At 36.4% G+C, this 16,907-nt stretch overlaps 1 protein-coding gene across 6 annotated transcripts in view; it reads right to left on the reverse strand.

The window, feature by feature from the left end:
* Positions 1-393: 393 nt before the first annotated feature.
* KIF3A (kinesin family member 3A) overlaps positions 394-16,907 on the reverse strand; it is a 47,947-nt gene continuing 31,433 nt past the window's right edge. For 2 of the 6 annotated variants that reach the window (XM_063723922.1, XM_009241015.4), the window contains 8 exons: positions 14,074-14,230; positions 13,496-13,676; positions 13,171-13,281; positions 12,699-12,824; positions 11,226-11,279; positions 10,795-10,863; positions 9,750-9,874; positions 6,154-6,574 (listed from right to left, as the gene is read on the reverse strand). In XM_063723922.1, the coding sequence (XP_063579992.1) occupies positions 6,517-6,574; positions 9,750-9,874; positions 10,795-10,863; positions 11,226-11,279; positions 12,699-12,824; positions 13,171-13,281; positions 13,496-13,676; positions 14,074-14,230 (881 nt within the window). In that variant the 3' untranslated portion in view covers positions 6,154-6,516. 6 annotated transcript variants of the gene reach the window in all.

A 16,907-nucleotide genomic window follows, 5' to 3' on the forward strand; every position in this document is an offset into this window, starting at 1 on the left:
GCTGGGCACAGTGGCTCACGCCTGTAACCCCAGCACTTTGGGAGCCCAAGGCGGGAGGACTGCTTGAGGCCAGGAGTTCTAAACCAACCTGGGCAACTTGGCAAGCTCCTATCTCTACAAAAAATTAAAAAATTATCCAAGTGTAGTGGCAGACACCTGTGGTACCAGCTACTTGGGAGGCTGAGGTAGATCATTTGAGCCTAAGAGTTTGAGGTTATAGTAAGCTATGATTGTGACACTGCACTCCAACCTGGGTGACAGAGTGAGACCCTGTCTCTAAAAATGAAAAACAAAACAGGCTACCTGGTGAGTAGCATAACTCATGGTGGGGTAGAAATCAAGGCCAACATAATATTTCTGTAATGACTCTGCTGCTTTTAGGTTGGGTTAGGCAATATCCTCTTGCTAAGATTAGTATCGACTCTGAGAAATACTTTATTCAGTTGTAAAGTCCCAGTTAAATTCCTTTGCACAACTGGAGAAATAAAGCCTTTGATTAAAAACTAAAATTTCCCCAGCCCTCTAAAAAGGGATGGGGGAGGGGAGCAGGTGGAGAGGAATATCTGATCTGTCATATTCTTTAGTCAGAGCCATAAACGTGTTTGGGTAAGACAATCTGATGTTCTGATAACGTCGATAAAAGTCACTTGAAGATTGGGTCACAGGAAGCCTAAGATAAATGCTGAGAGGAAACAGGTTCTTTTTGAAGTAGCCTCTTCGTAATCATTTTCCCACACATTTGTTCAACTTCCGAAAAAGGACTGAATACCTGATTTGCTTTGCAAATGAAACAGCTTAAGAAAGAGAAATTGAGATAATAATTAATAAATGTGTTTGGAAGGCTCCTCCAGCTCGCTTTAAGTTCAGGCTGTGGCTTCAGAACTGTGTTAACTCCTTCTGTAAAGGCCCAGGCTAACGGTGGTCTTCAATGATTTTTACTCTACCTTGTTTTAAAAATGGATTCAAAGTGATTTATTGGAAAAGATTAAGACAGAAAAAAACATTATTAGGACCAAAGCAGAAAGGGAGTAGGAGGAAATGATGATCCAGAGAAAAATAAGACTATAAGCAGGTCATCAGATATTACAGTCCTATCAGCGAAAGCACAGTGGAAAACGCATTATTTTACCTCACTCTTGTTATACATGCAGGGAGAAAACAGTCTGATATAATAATCTGGTACTTAGCTTTAAAAGAAATTTCTCGAGAGTCTTCACAAGATGACAGGATGGACAATGTCTTCAGCAGCATCCCGACAACATAGGCAGTAACAGACACGTTTGTAAGGGAGTGGCTCAGTGGTATCGCTTGATGAAACTGAATACCATAGCTCCAGAACTCAATTGGAGAAGAGGGGCAAAGGGGGCAAAGGCAGCACGATTTATTTTCTTGTACATGCCAGGGAAGGCCTTTAATTTTGTCTTCATGTTCTACACATAGGTTTAAGAGTTTTACATAAGCTGGAAGTGGGGGAGAGGAAGACCCGTGGAATGGCCAGAGGAGTTTCCGCCCCTACAAAAAATACATTTTAAAAAAGCCACTTGACGCCAGGTGCAGTGGCTCACGCCTGTAATCCCAGCGATTTGGGAAGCCAAGGCAGGCAGATCATGAGGTCAGAAGTTTGAAACCAGCCTGGCCAATATGGTGAAACACCATCTCTACTAAAAATACAAAAATTAGCCAAGCATGGTGGTGCGTCTGTAGTACCAGCTACTTGGCAGGCTGAGGCAGGAGAATCGCTTGAACTCGGGAGGCGGAGGTTGCAGTGAGCTGAGATTGCGCCACTGCACTCCAGCCTGGGCAACAGAGTGAGACTCTGTCTCAAAAAATAAAAAGTAAAAATAAAAAATTATCCAGGTGTGGGGGCATGCACCTGTAGTCCTAGTTACTCAGAGGCTGAGGCAGAAGGATTGCTTGAGCCCAGGAGTTCGAGGGGGCAGTGAGCTATGAACGCACCACTGCACTCAAGCCTGGGCAATAGAGCAAAACCCTGTCTTTAAAAACAAAGTCATTTGAGACACAAAATTACAGCTAGATAGAAGGTCTAGTGTTTTTATAGCACTGTAGAATGACTATAGTAAACAACAATATTTTCAAATAGCTAGAGAAGAAAATATTGAGTGTTCAAAAGGAAGTAATGTCTGAGAAGATGTGTATGCTAATTACCCTGATCTGATCATCATATATTGTATCAAAACATCACGATACATCTCATAATTATGTGTCAATTAAAAAATAAAAATTTCAGGCCAGGCGCGGTGGCTCATACCTGTAATCCTAGCACTTTGGGAGGCCGAGGCAGGTGGACCACCTGAGGTCAGGAGTTCGAGACCAGCCTGAACAACATGGTGAAATTCCATCTCTACTAAGAATACAAAATTAGCCGGACGTGGTGGTGCATGCCTGTAATCCCAGCTACTCAGGAGGCTGAGGCAGGAGAATTGCTTGAATCCAGGAGGTGGAGGTTGTAGTGAGCTAAGACTGTGCCATTGCACTCCAGCCTGGGAAACAAGAGCAAAACTCTGTCTCAAAAAATAAAATAAAATAAAATAAAATAAAATTTAATTTAATTTAAAAAAAAGTTTCTCCAAAGAATCAAACTAAATGTCCATCAATGACAGACTGGATGAAGAAAATGTGGTACATATACACCATGGAATATTATGCAGCCATAAAAAAGAATGAGATCATGTCTTTTGTGGGAACATGGATAGAGCTAGAGGATATTATCCTTAGCAAACTAACACAGGAACGGAAAATCAAATACCGCATGTTGTCACTTATAAGTGGGAGCCAAATGATAAGATCTTACGAACACGAAGAAGGAAACAACAGACACTGGAGTCTACCTGAGGGGAGAGGATGAGAGGAGGGAGAAGAGCAGAAAAGATAACTATTGGGTATTGGGCTTAATACCTGGGTGATGAAATAATCTGTACAACAAAACCCCATGACATGTGTTTACCTACGTAACAAACCTTCACATGTACTGCCAAACCTAAAAGTTTAAAGAAGTAAATAACATCTCTCCCAGATTTACTTCATGATTTCTGCTTAAAAGACCCACAACATTAAGCATTTCTGGGTATGAAACTACACAGGCCTCTCTTAACCACAAATTGAGATGCCAAGCACAAAGAACCTGCTCATTAATATCAGGGTGGAAGTAAGCACAAAGATAGTTGAGAAAAGCAGCAGACCACTACTACAGGCATTAGGTAAAAGATTTTTATTCTTATTTAACCATGCTGCATGTATACATACAATATCAATATATACAACTTGAACAAATACAATTTATACATAAAATACAATGAAAGCATGGCTTTTGAAACTGATGAAACAAACTGTACAATTTGTAATTTTGGCCAGCATACAGTATTATAGTAATGCTACTGAAGTTATTCATTAAATTAGTCAGACTACAGTATAAGTTCAAAGGCACTAGAAACATCTATGTTTTCTTCTAGTATTTTTAAGAACAAAAAATAATTAAAAATAAAACAAATGTATACATCAGGAAATTGGGCAGACATTGGTGTACTTAAATGTAAACGCTACCCATTCCTTAATTCACAGCCCTGTAGGAAAGAAGACGACTTTCCTTAAGAGTTAAGGGGAAGGATATTAAAAACAGACTAAAAGGAAACAAACAAAACAAAAAACAACCAAAAACCATAATCATAGTTTTAAAAACATGTTACAGAGGAAGTAGCACCACCTCCTCCCCCAATACAACCTTAAATTTTTGCTGCAAAAAGACAAAAAAAAACAACTCCCTTTCTCCAGAAAGGAAATGAAATGGCTTATCAAATGGATTCTATTCATGGGGCAAACATGGAGATGCGACCCTCCCCTTGATTACTCATCTCATGCTTTATAAGAATCTAAACACAAATAGGAAACACTATGATCATTTTAACATCCTATTAGTATATGTAATTGTAAGGATTATTAAAGAAGATACTATAAACCAATAATTCTACCAATGCTCCTTTTAATAAATAAATATCACTTTTTAAATTAAAGGGAAAAGAGAATACCCATTCAATAACCTATTTATATATATGTGCCACTCATTTTAAATCTGCATATTTATTTCAAAAAATGAGCAAGTGTGTTCATCTATATTGTCTCACAAAATTAACACTGACCTTACAACATATTTCATTTGTGGACAAAGACACAGTAAATGTGAGGAAACTACAGAATTGCTATGACTGGAGCTAAATGAATAGCTCTGAAGTCAGTGTCCCATATTTGCATATAGATATTCAGACCAGGCTTGAGGCCAGGCATGGTGGCTCACACCTGTAATCCCAGCACTTTGGGAGGCTGAGACGGCAGATCACAAAGTCAGGTGAGACCAGCCTGGCCAACATGGTGAAACCCGGTCTCTACTAAAAAAAAAAATACAAAAATTAGCTGGGTGTGGTGGCGCAAACCTGTAATCCCAGCTACTCAAGAGGCTGAGGCAGGAGAATCCCTTGAACCCAGGAGGCGGAGATTGCAGTGAGCCGAGATCGCGCCACTGCACTCCAGCCTGGGCGACAGAGTGAGACTCCGTCTCAAAAAAAAAAAAGATATTCAGGCCAGGCTTAAATATCAAATTTTGGTATTTCTGAGATGGATATTTAATGTCCATCTGGTATAATCAGTTTTAACATAATGCTTTTTTTAAAAAACTGCTATAGTAGGCGGGGTGTGGTGGCTCAGGCCTATAATCACGCCTGTAATCCCAGCACTTCGGGAGCCTGAGGCGGGTGGATCACTTAAGCTCTAGGAGTTCAAGACCGGCCCAGGCAACATGGCAAAACCCCATGTCTACAAAAAAATACAAAAATTAGCCAAGCATGATGGCATACAGCTGTAGTTCCAGCAACTCAGGAGGCTGAAGAGGCAGAGGTTGCAGTGAGCCGAGATCGTCCCACTGCACTCCAGCCTAGGTAATAGAGCCAGACTCTGTCTCCAAACAAAAAACAAACACCCCTGCTATAGTAGCCTGCTTTTAGAACTTCTCAATTGACTTTTTATAGATTGGCTTTTTATTTTGACTTTTTATAGATTTATTTTTATTATCATGGTAGGGTGGGATAGAAAAAATATCTAACATAAAACATACTGGCTTAAATTTCCATGTTTTAAAGCTTGATTTAAAAGCTACTCCTTTCCTATTAACTGAATTGTTGAAGGCTAGAAACATGAACTTTTAAAAAGAAGCATTTTTTTTCAACTGGTAAAATTAAGATTTCTTTAGAGTAATTACTAACAGAGTTAAATGCGTATCATCAAAAACATTTTATAATTACCAAAATATTCTGATCACATAAAGCTTTTACAAGACCCATATTTACCTCAACTCTTCACAGTATCTAAACAATGCCCCACAGAGTTAAGTAATAAATTTCTAGCTATCTTACATACCACAAACAAATGCAGCCAGTGAAATGCAATTCTAATCACCTAGAAAATGGTCACCACGCACAGGACATTCAGTATTCCAATTACAGAATGGACTTTAAATTTATGGATACATTTTTATCGCCACCTCACCAGTACTCTACCTTCACTCACCCCTACTCTATACACAGCTTTGTCATTTAAACTAGGATTTAACAAAACTTATTAAAATAATATTAATTTAATAAATGCTAACTTATAAAGTCTCAAAATATTTTTAACCAATGTGTTTCAGGGCTGATTACATAATTTTGAAAACCACAAAACATATATTAAGTGGTTTAGGAGTAGCATAACTTTATTTTTATTTTATTTTTATTTTTTGAGGTGGAGTCTCACCTTGTCACCCAGGCTGGAGTGCAGTGATGCCATCTCAGCTCACTGCAACCTCCGCCTCCCAGGTTCAAGCGATTCTCCTGCCTCAGCCTCCCAAGTAGTTGGGATTACAGGCGTGCGCCACCACACCCAGCTTATTATTGTATTTGTACTAGAGACAGGGTTTCACCATGTTAGCCAGGCTGGTCTCAAACTCCTGACATCAAGTGATCCACCTGCCTCGGCCTCCCAAAGTGCTGGGATTACAGGCGTGAGCCACCATGCCCGGCCAGGAGTAGCATAACTTTAAAAAAATAAAATAAAAATTTCATAGGCAGCTAACAACAGAAAAAAATAATTATCTCTATTACAACTTACTTTACTATGAAATCAACATAGTTTTTATTTGTAGAGGAATATGGTCTAACTGGATTACCCAATAGAAGAAATTCAGAAAATAATATTTTATTTTTAAAACAGAAAAACAAAATAAAAAGTGTTTTAAAGGCAAAGTATTTAAAAGACATTTTTCTTGCTTAGCTGTATTTTCTGGAAAATGGAGACTCTTCTTAACTGGGAGACATAAAGTAATTCCCACCAAAATTTAGAACTCGAAGAAAAGCATCCATAAGTTACACTTCAGAGTGAATTTTTAAAAATATACATGCAGGCAAAGATAACTGACCAGTATTTAGCTTCTTACTTTTCCGCAACAGTAGATCCTTTATATTTACGTACAATTCAATGTTTCAAGAGAATATGAAACCAGAACTTAAGGTGTATTTGATTTGAACTCAAACTGGCAAAAAAAAGGTTAGGAAAGGTTCAGATGAAACATTTTCAACTTGTTAAAAAACATGTATACTCGCAAAGATTGTTAAATTATAAAATTTTCTACAGAACATTCATAAGATCAGTCATCTCATACTTAAAATGCAACAAATGTTAGACAATTAGAATGTGTTTAAACAGGCTGGGTGGGTGTTAGGACGGAATCATTCCTTGGACGTACAGTCCAAACATTCATATATAACAGCGCAACATAGGACAATCTGATCTGCTTCTATGTGCAAAACAGGACACAGTTTTTTTTTTCTATTTTGAAATTCTAGTTACCTAAATGTACAGTAGTTGGATAAATAGCTAATTGATTTACACATACATCTAAACTGTAACTCTCTATAGTATGAACTGCTCCAACTTCCCTGCACAGTACAATTGAAGAGTAGTAGTACAACAATTTGAACAATCACCAGTTGTACAATTTTAATGTTATATTAATATATGTAGACTAAAAGTTCTTAAGCAAATTATTATTTCCAGTCTTATTCATTGATCTACAGCTTCCATTAATTGAAATTATAGAGAAGTCTTCACTGTTTTAATTAAAGATTTTGTCCAGGCATGAGAATATCACTAATTTTTATTGTGACTTTAAGTCTGTAACATTTACTGCAGTAAAGAGTCAATTACAGTTTCAGGCTTTGCAGAACGCTTTCTGTTTGGAGAAGAAAAAAAGCAAGCATGAATGCTTTCCTAAAAGACTGAAATGCAAACATTTAACATTATATAGAAACTATGGGGTGGCCTGTATAGTCTGGAAACAAGCCAAAATTTGACGTTTGACCATGGTAAGTGTTCAATTAATGCTCGCCTTTTCAGGCTACGGGAAGCTGACTTAGAGTAAATGCAAGAGGATGGCAGCCCACCCCATTATGTCAGATAGTGAGGGACAGGACAGGTGATAATTTCCAAGACTGGACTAGGTCATGTGGCCAGGCCAAGTGAGCTGCATGCTTGCCAGATTTGAACTCCCTGATTATCTCTTCTGAGGTACTCAAAAGGTGCAAGTGGATTCAGAGGAAATCAGAAACAAATCATCTCAGGCAACACCTCACAGATACATATGTAGGGACTTATGGAAATGCTACATTAATGTATTATATATATTGCAATTTTGCCTAGCCCATCTAACTATGTGTTTCTAATGAGGAACATCACATTGAACATATCATATAATGTAATATAACATCAATAAACCATTTAATGCATGTATTTGTCCATGTTTATGGCTATCATTTTCTTAGGGTTTCCATGGTTATAGCAGGCCAATTCTAGTATACAGAGATGGTGAGTTTGGCTCATATAATGTTGGGCCACACGATTTTTTTAATGTTAAACTAAAAAAAGATGTATCTTAAAATGGATGTTCTGGAAAATGTATTCAAATATCATATTATTTATTTGTTTGCTTTAGGGTCCATATAGTTAAAAAAAAAAAAAAGTAAAATTAAGAGATCTCAAGTAAATAATTCGAATTTCTGGCTTTTCCTTAGAAAAGAGAAGATCCAGGCCAGGCACGGTAGCTCACGCCTGTAATCATAACACTCTGGGAGGCTGAGGTGGGCAGATCACCTAAAGTCAGGGGTTCGAGACCAGCCTGGCCAACATGGCAAAACCCCATCTCTAGTAAAAATACTAAAATTAACTGGGCATGGTGGCAGGTGCCAGTAATCCCAGCTACTCGGGGCACTCCAGCCTGGGCAACAGAGTGAGACTCCATCTCAAAAAAAAGAAAAGAAAAGAAAAGAGAAGATCCAGAAACAATGAGCCCTCTATTTCCCTAGATAACTAGGAAGAGAATAGCAGCCACTCACTTTAGACAGGACTGTTCACCACTGCCAATTTTTCTCCTACGCTGGGGACAAATGTCTTACCATTTATCATCACACTTGCAATGTCATTTTATTAAAAATGGAAAAAAAGATACATCTAAAGGGACTCGTGTTTCTTAGAACTGATTTGCTTCACTATAATATGCTTGGCATGTGGTGGTATAGGAAAGTTTTTAACCCCTCACCTAAATGCTAAAGAATGTAAAAATTTGTACATTTTTAATATTCAACTGTTTGCCCAACCCTGAGTTCAACCATCCCAAATTTATAAGTGTTAAGTCATGTCTATGAGATTATCTAACACAAAAATATCAAAACCATACAACTTCACCCCACATGTAACTTGAAAGTCCATGCACTCAAAGTAGGGAAAAAAGCAGCTTATTATTTCCTACATTTCAGGAGCCCTAGAGTCTTAAAATCAGCTTAAATAAACTGAACAGTCCTTGATATAGGAAAGGGAAAGGAAAAAAAATAAGCTCCAGCCCAGGACTCCCATATCCCGATTTCCCTGAGCTTATGTGATGATACATGCAGCCTACCCAACAGTCAAAACCAGTGCCCAAAGGAGAGGGGGAAATATCCAAGGAAGTTCTCCTTAGCTGGTGACTGAGGAAACCAAGGTTCTTGGGGCACCTGACAGAAAAACTAACCAGCTGAATACAATACCTTGGGAGACCAAACAAGCAAATTAATTAGCATTTCATAAGAAGAATTAGTCTAAGAATTAAGGAATTAAACCCATTATACATTTGGAAATAACAGAGTGAATTAAAAATAAATTGTATTACTCAGGAGCCTAAGAAGCTGGAAGACCTTAATTCTTTGGCCAGATTTTATTTACTCAAATTCTAATACACAAGGAATTTGATTTTTTCTTTTTTTGAGACCAAGTCTTGCTCTGTCACCCAGGCTGAAGTTCAGTGGCATGATCTCGGCTAACTGCAACCTCCGGCTCCTGGGTTCAAGCGATTCTGATGCCTCAGCCTCCCCAGTAGCTGGGATTACAGGCATGCGCCACCATGCCTGGTTAACTTTTGTATTTTTAGTAGAGACAGCGTTTCACTATGTTAGCCAGGCTGGTCTCAAACTCCTGACCTCAATGATCCACCTGCCTCAGCCTCCCAAAATGCTGGGATTACAGGCGTGAGCCACTGCACCCAGCCAGGAATTTGATTTTTAATAAATCAGCCAAAATATGTATCATGTTTTAACTAAATAAATTTTAACTTCCTGTACATGTATCTAATTAGAATACCTCAATGCCTTCATTTTACCAGATTCAAGGACAGTCCTTACCTTCTCCCTGTCTTTGGCCTTGCTTTCCCCTTTGAAGTTCGTGGTCTTTCTAGTTTCATCAAAGACTGACGCAGACTCTCCTCAGTATAGGCAAGATACACGTGAGAAAGGTCCACCTCAAAGGGCTAAGTAAAAGAAACAAACACAAAGCACTCTTAAGGAAAAGAGTTAAGCCAGATTTGGGGGAAGATTTAAAATACTGAATAAACTCCTTGATCAAACCCGCAGAAGCTAAAACCAAAGAAATGTCTAATGACATCATCTTCTAATCCCAGTATCTAAACGTACTCAATAAAGGTTGGTGAGTAAGAAGCCCTGACACACTATAAATTTCCGTGGACATAAAGAAAAACTGTTGCTGTTTTTCTTAAAGCTGCCCCCTCTTCTTCTTCTTCTTTTTTTTTTTTTTGAGACGGAGTCTCACTCTGTCACCCAGGCTGGAGTGCAGTAGCGCAATCTCGGCTCACTGCAAGCTCCACCTCCCGGGTTCACGCCATTCTCCTGCCTCAGCCTCCCGAGTAGCTGGGACTACAGGCGCCCACCACCACGCCCGGCTAATTTTTTTTGTATTTTTTTAGTAGAGACAGGGTTTCAGCATGTTAGCCAGGATGGTCTCGATCTCCTGACCTTGTGATCCACCCGCCTCGGCCTCCCAAAGTGCTGGGATTACAGGCGTGAGCCACCACGCCCGGCCTGCTCCCTCTTCTTCTTGACCTAGGACTAGAACTAGCTTTGAAGAGAAAGAAAGACACATTCTAGTCTCTACCCATAATCCTACGACCCAGAGTGGTAGTGAAAAGAGGACTCCAAAGAGTGACTCCATGCCCCTCTTGTGGTGGGAATAAGCCTGACAATCAAGACTGATGGTAAGTAGAACTGTCCTCCTCATCACCCCGTCCTAGAGCCTTTATTCCCAAAAGATCAGCCCATTTTTCAGCAGAGCTGATTAACAGATATCAGGTTGATAATACAATTTAATGACTCATATTCCTATAAAGAAACAACTGTAGTTTTGTGTTTTTTTTTTTTTTTTAAGTACTCTTACATCTTTCTCCTTTTTATCAGGTACTGGGGTTTGCTTCCTCATGTTATTTCCTGTATAGGCAACACATTTCTCAAAAAAAGAAAAGGGAGAGAGAGAGAAATGTCTTAATTAGTAATCAATACTGTGAGTTAGGCAAATAACTGAGAAATCCTAATATTACACTAGTAAAACATGATTTGAATGCTAGAGCAGAAAGGGCCCCAGAGGTCACTTAGTCCCACATAGCCCCTAACTCTGACCATTTCCACCCAGACCATGATCTGTATGTTACAATTAATTACATGGAATTAGAAAAATATTTTATCTGCCCTACTGGATTCTCATCTGATTCATCCACTGGACCACGTTCCTCCCCACTGTAGCCGGCACGATTTCTAGACCATAGGAAGTACTCTTTAAGTATTATGTGAAAGAATGAAGGTAATACTCACTAGCTGCCATTCTCCTATGTCTTCATTCCAATGGACATAGTTTTCAATCATTTCCTTTTAAAAGGGTGAAAGATAGCCTATTTTTAATATTTAATAACATCTAAAATATTGAAGTCATAAAACTAAAATCTTAATAACATTGAGTAATAAAAGTCTCAAAACATTATATACTGATTTAACCTTTTCATAAATTCTAAAATATATATTTCTTAGGAATGCATGTAGATGCAATAAAACTAAATGAAAATGAAAAAACAACAGAATGAGAAACTTGGGAATCAAGATAATGATTACCTCGGGTTGGAAGAGGCAAAGGAATGAAATAAGGGAAGGGGAAACTGGTTAGAAGTAGTTATTATCAGGGTCCTAGATATTGTTTTGGGTGATGAGTTCATTACAAAATAACTAAATAAAAGCAGGCCATCCAAGGACCAATAAGGAGAATGTACCATGAACCTAGGACTAATTCCATGTACCTGAGGTCCAAAAAAAAAAAAAAAAAAAAAAATACTAAGACTTATTTTCAGACAAATTTCTTAAAACTGTATTGAGATTCAAAACAGATTTTTTAAAAATTGGCCAGGCATGGTGGTTCACGCCTGTAATGCCAGCATTTTGGGAGGCCAAAACGGGCAGATCAACCTGAGCTCAGGAATTCAAGACCAGCCTGGCCAACATGGCTAAACCCCATCTCTACTAAATATATAAAAATTAGCTGGGTGTGATGGTGCACGCCTGTAATCCCAGCTACTCGGGAGGCAGAGGCATGAGAATCACTTGAACCTGGGAGGTGAAGGTTGCAGGGAGCCGAGATTGCACCACTGCACTCCAGCCTGGGCAACAGAGCGACTCTGTCTCCCTGACAAAAAAAAAAAAAAAAAAAAATCATAATGTTAAAGTTTACCAAAATGCACTAGAAAGACAAATTTTGGATTAAAAAAAAATAGAGGCTGAGATTTTAAAATTATACTAGTACTAAGAATTAGCATCCATCTGGAGATGAATGATGGTACAGGTTGCACAACAATGTGAATGTCCTAAATGCCATTGAACTGCCCACTTAAAATAGCTAAGATGGTAAATTTCATGTTATCTATATTTTACCATATACACACACACACAAAGAATCAGCACCCACAGCAGGGAGAAAAAGGCAGCACAGGGGTTCCATTTATTCTACTTGTACGATAATGGGTGCTGAATGAAGGAATGGGACCTAAACCTTGATTCTGATCACATATACATGAATCTGAGTTCATCTAAAAGGCTAAAAAATTCTCATTGAGATCCTTAGATACTCAGAGATTATGTATTAAGAAAAGTTAACAACTAAAGTGAAAAGTGATGGCATTTGTTCAAAAAATTGTACATTCAATAACTGAAGTATTAAGTATTTATCATCAGTTAAATTAGAAATCTTTGTTCCTTAATCCCAGTCAAGCGACTATCTCAGTCAGAGAACTTCCTTTTTACCTGATAATCCCGAGGTATAAAGTTATCAATAATGAGCATCTGAAGTCGAAGCTCCCGGCTAAGTTGCCGAATGTTCTCCAGTAGGCCTTCAATTTCCCTCTGATGTTCTTGTTGGAGATCAGCCATCTACCAGAAAATCCATAAAAATATTATGAACAAACAAGACTTTAACTACAAAACAGCACCATCTCACACAGGATGCTTGTCTAAGAGACCCTGTGAGAGCTTACCTAGTTCTTTTATAAAAATGATAAACAGTGTGACACTATCAGCATCTATTCTACACTATTTGTTAAGGTTGAAAAGAAACAATTTAGCTTAATAGATAAAATTAAAAATTGCACATAAAGAAATATTTTATTTCTTTTAAATTATAAGCTCACATTATGATTATTTATAAATTCTTAATCAAAGAACTCCTTTTTTAAAAAATCCAGAACTGCATTAGCAGGTAACTTCTAAGAGAACCAACCTCTGACTTTGCAGCCATCAGCATAGTCCAAACTTTCTTTAACTTCTTGGTCTTTCCCTGTGCTTCCTCTTGCAAACTGGTATATTTTTCTTCAATATCCAAGCGTTCTTGCTATGACAAAAATCAGTAAACTTCAGAATAATTTTCTTTGTAAAATCAAACATCTAATTCTTTAACAAATGACATAAATGTTTAGCAACTCTGATCTTCAAAGCAATCCATAAATATGCTTTAAAATTTCAATACGATTATAGATATTTAGCTTTCCACTAGAAAAGTTAAATCTCTGGCAAAATACCAAACTAAAAACAGAAAGTCACACTACCTCTTTTTCCTCAAGTTCTCTGCGAAGTTGCTCTGCTCTTTTCCTCCTTTCTTCCAGTTCCATGTTAGATTCTTCAAGAAGTTTCTCTTGTTCCTCAGCTTTGGCCAACAAATCAACCCCACCAACAATTACCTTCTTTTCCAGGGCAGATAATTTTTCCAGCAAAGACTGATGCTCTTGTCTGTTGATTAGAATGAGAATACTCTATATTCACTGATGATCTATTATTCTACTAGTATCACTTCCCAAAATTTAAAATTTGGATATACAATTTCAAAATAGCAATATAATTATGTAACATCTCTACCAAATTATACCACTGTGTAGTATCGATTTCTAATTTAATTTATAACTCATTCTAATTCATTGATATGTTTTCTTATCACACAGAAATAAAATAACCAAAACAGATCTAGTTTTTAGAAATACACTATATACAATGGATCCTTCTATCCAAAAATAGCTACACTGGAGACAAAAATCAAGCTTTTAATTACTATTCAATTTTCCTATTTTACATATCTTATGAAAAAAGAGAAATTTAAATCATGAATTCATCTCAATTCAATAATACTCACTGGGCTTTAAGAAGATCTTTTTCCCGTTTCTCTAATTCAGCTCTAGCCTTGTTTCTTTCTTCTTCTTCCATGTCGAGCTTTGTTTCAAGTGCTTTTCTCTCCTCATCAATTTTTGCTTGCATTTCAATCATCTTGTCTGGGGAGACTTTCTTTTTTCCTATTTGAATCATTTAATTGCAACAATCACTAAAATGAGTCAATGTTTCAGACTTATATAAATTACCTCCTTCAATATAGAAATGCCTACACTCCTCAATAATACAAAACCAATTATCAATATTTTAAGGAAATCAAACCAATATCATGCATTTCCATTATGCTCCTAGAACTTTATAACTCATTGCTAAATTCAAACTGTTGTCCAATTGTACAATGATAACTAAGAACAAAAGTGAAAGAGAAGCAAAATAGATGAGCTAAATAATAGGAAAAGAAAGATTAACAGGAAAGCCAAATTAAAAAAAAATATGTCCGCAAATAACAAATATAGGTTAAAAAAAAGCAACATGATTCTTCAGTTACTTTTTCCTGATAACCAAGTATAAAATCAAGCGACTCCTTAAAATATCTTCCCCAAGTTCACATAAAACAAGCGAATAAAAGTCATATATAGGTATAAAATGCACAGATAAAAATATCAGGCAGAATTTACATCAAGTAGTTTTAATATATTTTTCAGAGTTTTTCTAAAATTTTTGTTTAATAACATTAAAGTATTTTATTTCACAGCATACTTTTAAAGGAAAAAATTCTATACTATGTAATTATGTAACAGTTACATACACAGTAATTAACCAAGCATTTCACAGTTGCTGAGCTATCAAGATATATCATCGTACACTAAAGGAACAACTAAAATAGCTTGTTATTATGTCAAACTCAAGACCCGAAGGCTCCCTAAGTCAGAGTAAACATGCCAAGTGTCAAATATAAGTAGAAATACTACCAAATAATAAAGCTGGACTATGGCTTCCAATTATTTTTGCTAATAATGTCTAATAAAGTATTTTACATACATTTAATAGGTGCGCAAAGAAAGTTTATTAATGAATTTCAAAATCACAAAATCCAAATGAAAAAGAGAAAATAAAACTAGCTTATTAAACTGGTGATGAAACTGAACCAAAGACAATTCATTTCTGGTCATACAGTTTCTTAGAAACATACATTCCTTCAGAAAACCAATAACACTTTTCATAGAATTGGTCTGAGGCTCTCCTAGAACCTTTCTGTCATTCTTAACTTCCTTCCCAAAGAACTACAGAAGAAGAGTGTAAATCATAAGAGTGTATAAATTGTTAATGTCTCCACCCAAAAGCTAACCCCCCACCACCTAACAAGGAAAAAGAACTGAAAAATAATTATGATGGAGATACATAACTGAGTATATTTTTTCAGGAACTGTGAAATGAAGAATCATTAATAGGCTTTAACTCTTTATGACAAAATTATGTAAAAAACTCTAGGGTTTAAAATACATTATTTGTATAGAACTGTAAGTCCAAAGCAAACCTAAGGCACAAGACAAATGAAATAAAAGAGTAAATAAAAGCACTGATCCAAATTCATGCTTTGGTGTGGTGTGATTCATTGCATTCCAAAAGTCAGGATGTAGACTGATTCTATTTACTGGCTTGTTTGGCACAGTCATCTGTATTGAATCTTTTGAATTAGCTGTTAAAAAAAAACTTTAAAATAATTTAACTACTATTCCCAAACTACTTCCCATCAGTTATACTATGTCTTAGAAATTGGAAGGAGAAAAGTATCAGTTCAGGTATATAGTAAGTATACGCATTTAAAAAAGTGTAACTTCCTTTCCACCTCAGAATTATAAATATTTAAAGACAAAATGGGACATATGTTAAGACAAAAATAATAAATGCATGAGGACACTGATGCTGACAGTATAGAGGAAATGATCTAATCAACATATGAACAGTAGTATGTACAGGCTTCAAGGGTTCTAATTGTTTTAATAGTTAAAAACAGTTTCAAAACCCATTAAGAAGCAGTGAAAGATTTTTTTAATAAAAAGATTTTACATGTAGAAATACAAAGACACATAACTGTTCATGAATTAATGCATTACATTAGTAATTTAAAACCATTCAGGTATGTTTCCAAACTGATATTTTAGCAGCAAAAATCTTATTGTGGTCTTGTAACACTTTCATGAAGACAATCAAAGATATATAGCCAGGGTTAGTTTCAAAAGCCTAATATTTAAGTAACATATTACTTTAGCCAGAATCACTCTGATAAATCATTATATTTCTCCACAAATAATATTTCAAGCTAAATGTGAATATGTGCTAACTCTCCTGAGCAGGTATTTAAAAATGTGACATCAGTAAAAGTCACTTTTACATGTATTTTTTAAAGGACTTTTTTTTTAAAAAAACCTTCTTAAACCAATCAAACAAAAAAGAAATCTATTTCTAACAATGCATGATAAAATTCAGCACAAAATTTCAGGCAAATAAATATTTTTAAAAGTTAATGCCATAAACAGTATGTAATTAAACCAGACATAAGTAGCAACATTTTTTTATTGCCCTTTGCCATGTGCTCTAACCAATATTGTGAAGGTGAACTGGCCAGGGTAAGCTAAAGGGGAAGAACTTCAGGGCAGTCCTAATTGAATTAATTTCATTTTTATTACATAAGCAACCACGGCATAACCAGGCATTTGATTCTTGGCTTTAAGAAAAAAGGAGAAAAATGTTTGAATGTGAAATAATTTACACTTTTATTTCCAAACTTTGGCTTAATGAGTCTTTAAGAATTTAGGGAAAAAAATGAAGTTCTTTTTAAAAGCTAAAGTTGAAAGA

Source organism: Pongo abelii, chromosome 4 (assembly GCF_028885655.2).
Source record: "Pongo abelii isolate AG06213 chromosome 4, NHGRI_mPonAbe1-v2.0_pri, whole genome shotgun sequence".
NCBI classification, from domain to species: domain Eukaryota; kingdom Metazoa; phylum Chordata; class Mammalia; order Primates; family Hominidae; genus Pongo; species Pongo abelii.